This window comes from Gymnoscopelus braueri (genome assembly GCF_963280865.1).
Source record: "Gymnoscopelus braueri genome assembly, chromosome: 1".
In the NCBI taxonomy this organism is placed as follows: domain Eukaryota; kingdom Metazoa; phylum Chordata; class Actinopteri; order Myctophiformes; family Myctophidae; genus Gymnoscopelus; species Gymnoscopelus braueri.
Window position 1 is genome coordinate 41,771,243 of NC_137603.1, and position 2,500 is coordinate 41,773,742.

A 2,500-nucleotide genomic window follows, 5' to 3' on the forward strand; every position below is an offset into this window, starting at 1 on the left:
GTATAATTAAAGGAGTAATGCAAATTTGCTTCAAAACTTGTCTGTAAATCAATCTGTGTAGGCATTTTTTTTAAAGGTTGAAATGGGCCTGCCAACCTGTACACATTTAGCATAGCAGGTACAGCATTTTGATATCATTTTGACATCAAAATACGCTGGTACATGTTGACTCTCTAAAGTACACAAAACACTGTTCTTTATTGTATCTATGTGCATTTATCACAATAGGTTCAAATTGACATGTACACCATACTGACCGCTGACGGATCTGCGGTTCTGGACAACCGTATCTCGATATATGTCTATCTTTGGGTGTATTGGTCTGTCTGGCCGTCCTGGACAACTGCCTATCCGACCTGACGCCAGGCACGGTACTCCCTCAGGCCTAGGCGACACATGCACCATACAGACATGCAAACAGACATACAGAGATTTTGAACAATACTTGTAAGATTTACAGTATATATTGTGATAAATATCGTATCATGGACTTTGTATCGAGAGTTTTTGCAATCGTTACATGCCTACTAGCCACAGTATATAGTCAGGCATATCCCCAGAATGAAAATAAGTGTTAATGTAAGTGTTATCGTGTTATAATAGTGTAGGTGGTGGTGGCCTGTTATTACTATGCTACTGATAGAAAAAAACCTCAGACAAACATAACTTATGCCTAATCCACCAAAGCCAATAAGCCATATCAATAAAGAAGCCACAGAAGCCGAAATACAGTATACACTGTAAGCATTACGTGTGTGTGTGTGTTTGTTTGTGTGTGTGTGTGTGTGTGTGTGTGTGTGTGTGTGTGTGTGTGTGTGTGTGTGTGAGAGAGAGAGAGAGTGCGCATGCGCATGCATGCATGACTGCCTTTGACTTTGTGGTGTCCATTGTAGTGTGTTTGATTAGTGCTCCAGTGTTAATGAGAAGTTGAGGTTCCAGTGTTAATGAGAAGTTGAGAACTCACATAACTTTACTTTGCTGTGTGGACATATTTTGTACATAGACAATTAGGCACATAGGGCTGCATGATACTGATGAAAACAGATATATTGTCATGTATAAATCAATATAACATCAACATAATATTGATAACGGTATCAATCACAATATTTATAATACTCACAATAAAAATGTATAGGTTGAATATGATATGGAGTTGAGTAGGGAAATGACAAAGCAAGGCGGTGTGGAATTGCATGAGTGTTACACCATTGTGATATTCTATTCTATTGTTTCTCATTGTATCAATTTGGCCAGTTTGCCAGTAAACAATTAATGTAATTTGTTGTGATCCAATTTGAATGGGAGAGGAGAGCGACAGCTCAAGGAGGTTCAAGGAGGGTGTGTGTGCACACAGTAAGTGTGTGTGTGTGTGTGTGTGTGTGTGTGTGTGTGTGTGGGGGGGGGGGGGGTTAGATTTGCTTGGGTAAAAAAATATCAGGAGGAAGGCAGTAGGCTGGGCCCACCCTGCCCTATTCTCCCACAATGCACCAGCACTGCAATTAACTCATTACAATGTGATCTGTAAAGGTACCCTTTCTCTTTGTCTGTCTATCTCTCTGTCTCTCCCCCCCATCCCTCTCTCTCTCGGTCTCTCTCTCTCTCCATCTCTCTGTGTCCCTCCAGGTGGGAGGGCAGTGCAGCTGTAAATCAGCATTAACAGGTCGTAGGTGTGCAGAGTGTTTACCCGGCTGGTTCGGCCTGCAGGCCGGGAGCCCTGAGGGCTGTGTGCGCTGTAACTGCAGCCATGTCGGTACGGTTGGCGCTGCAGGAGACATGGAGCCCCGCTGTGACCAGGAGACAGGACAGTGTCACTGCAAGCCTCACGTCACAGGTAGAGATAGAACAACGTCACTGTTACCAGAGCATCCACAGAGTGTGGATTAGTGGCTTCGTTGAGTTGCAGGATACATTTTAAAAAGTGTTGCAGGTTGTCATGTTTTTGCTGAATATTCAATTTTTTTTGCAGAATGTTTGCCTATTTCGGCTGAATGTTCAACAATTACATGCCCAGAATAGGGACACTATAGGGTTCTTGTGGTTATGCATATATAATACAATGCATTGCGTAATGAAAAAACTAAATTAAGTATCACTCTTATGTTGCGGTTGAAAGCTGTGTGGCAACAGCGTTGCCCACATGCGCCTCAGTGTTCATTTAACTCTATGAGAGTGTACACTCGCTAAATTTGTACACTCTCAAGAGTTAAATTAAAAGGATTTTACTATGTAGAGCATCCGACATAGAAAGTAAAGTGCACCACAAAAATGAGGCTGTATAATAATGATAACCCATTTCTGGATATAAATAATCAACCAAAAATACTTGAACTTATGAATGGCTACAATGTGGCTATGCATTAGTAATAACATATTAACATAGTGTGTTTATAACCTGTTCTTTGAATATAATAGTTTCTGTGGTCATCAGTAATCGGTAATAACATATGATATGGTCATCATCTCACACACACTAGCACACATGCTGGAATATACACTT

At 41.2% G+C, this 2,500-nt stretch overlaps 1 protein-coding gene across 1 annotated transcript in view; it reads left to right on the top strand.

Annotated features, from left to right (window-relative positions):
- The window catches only part of ush2a (Usher syndrome 2A (autosomal recessive, mild)), a gene marked incomplete at both ends in the record, with an annotated part of 324,178 nt that overhangs the window by 64,810 nt on the left and 256,868 nt on the right, over positions 1 to 2,500 (top strand). Inside the window, one exon of the mRNA XM_080433174.1 lies at positions 1,627 to 1,834. Coding sequence (XP_080289300.1) covers positions 1,627 to 1,834 — 208 coding nt within the window. The remainder of the gene's footprint in view (positions 1 to 1,626; positions 1,835 to 2,500) is intronic.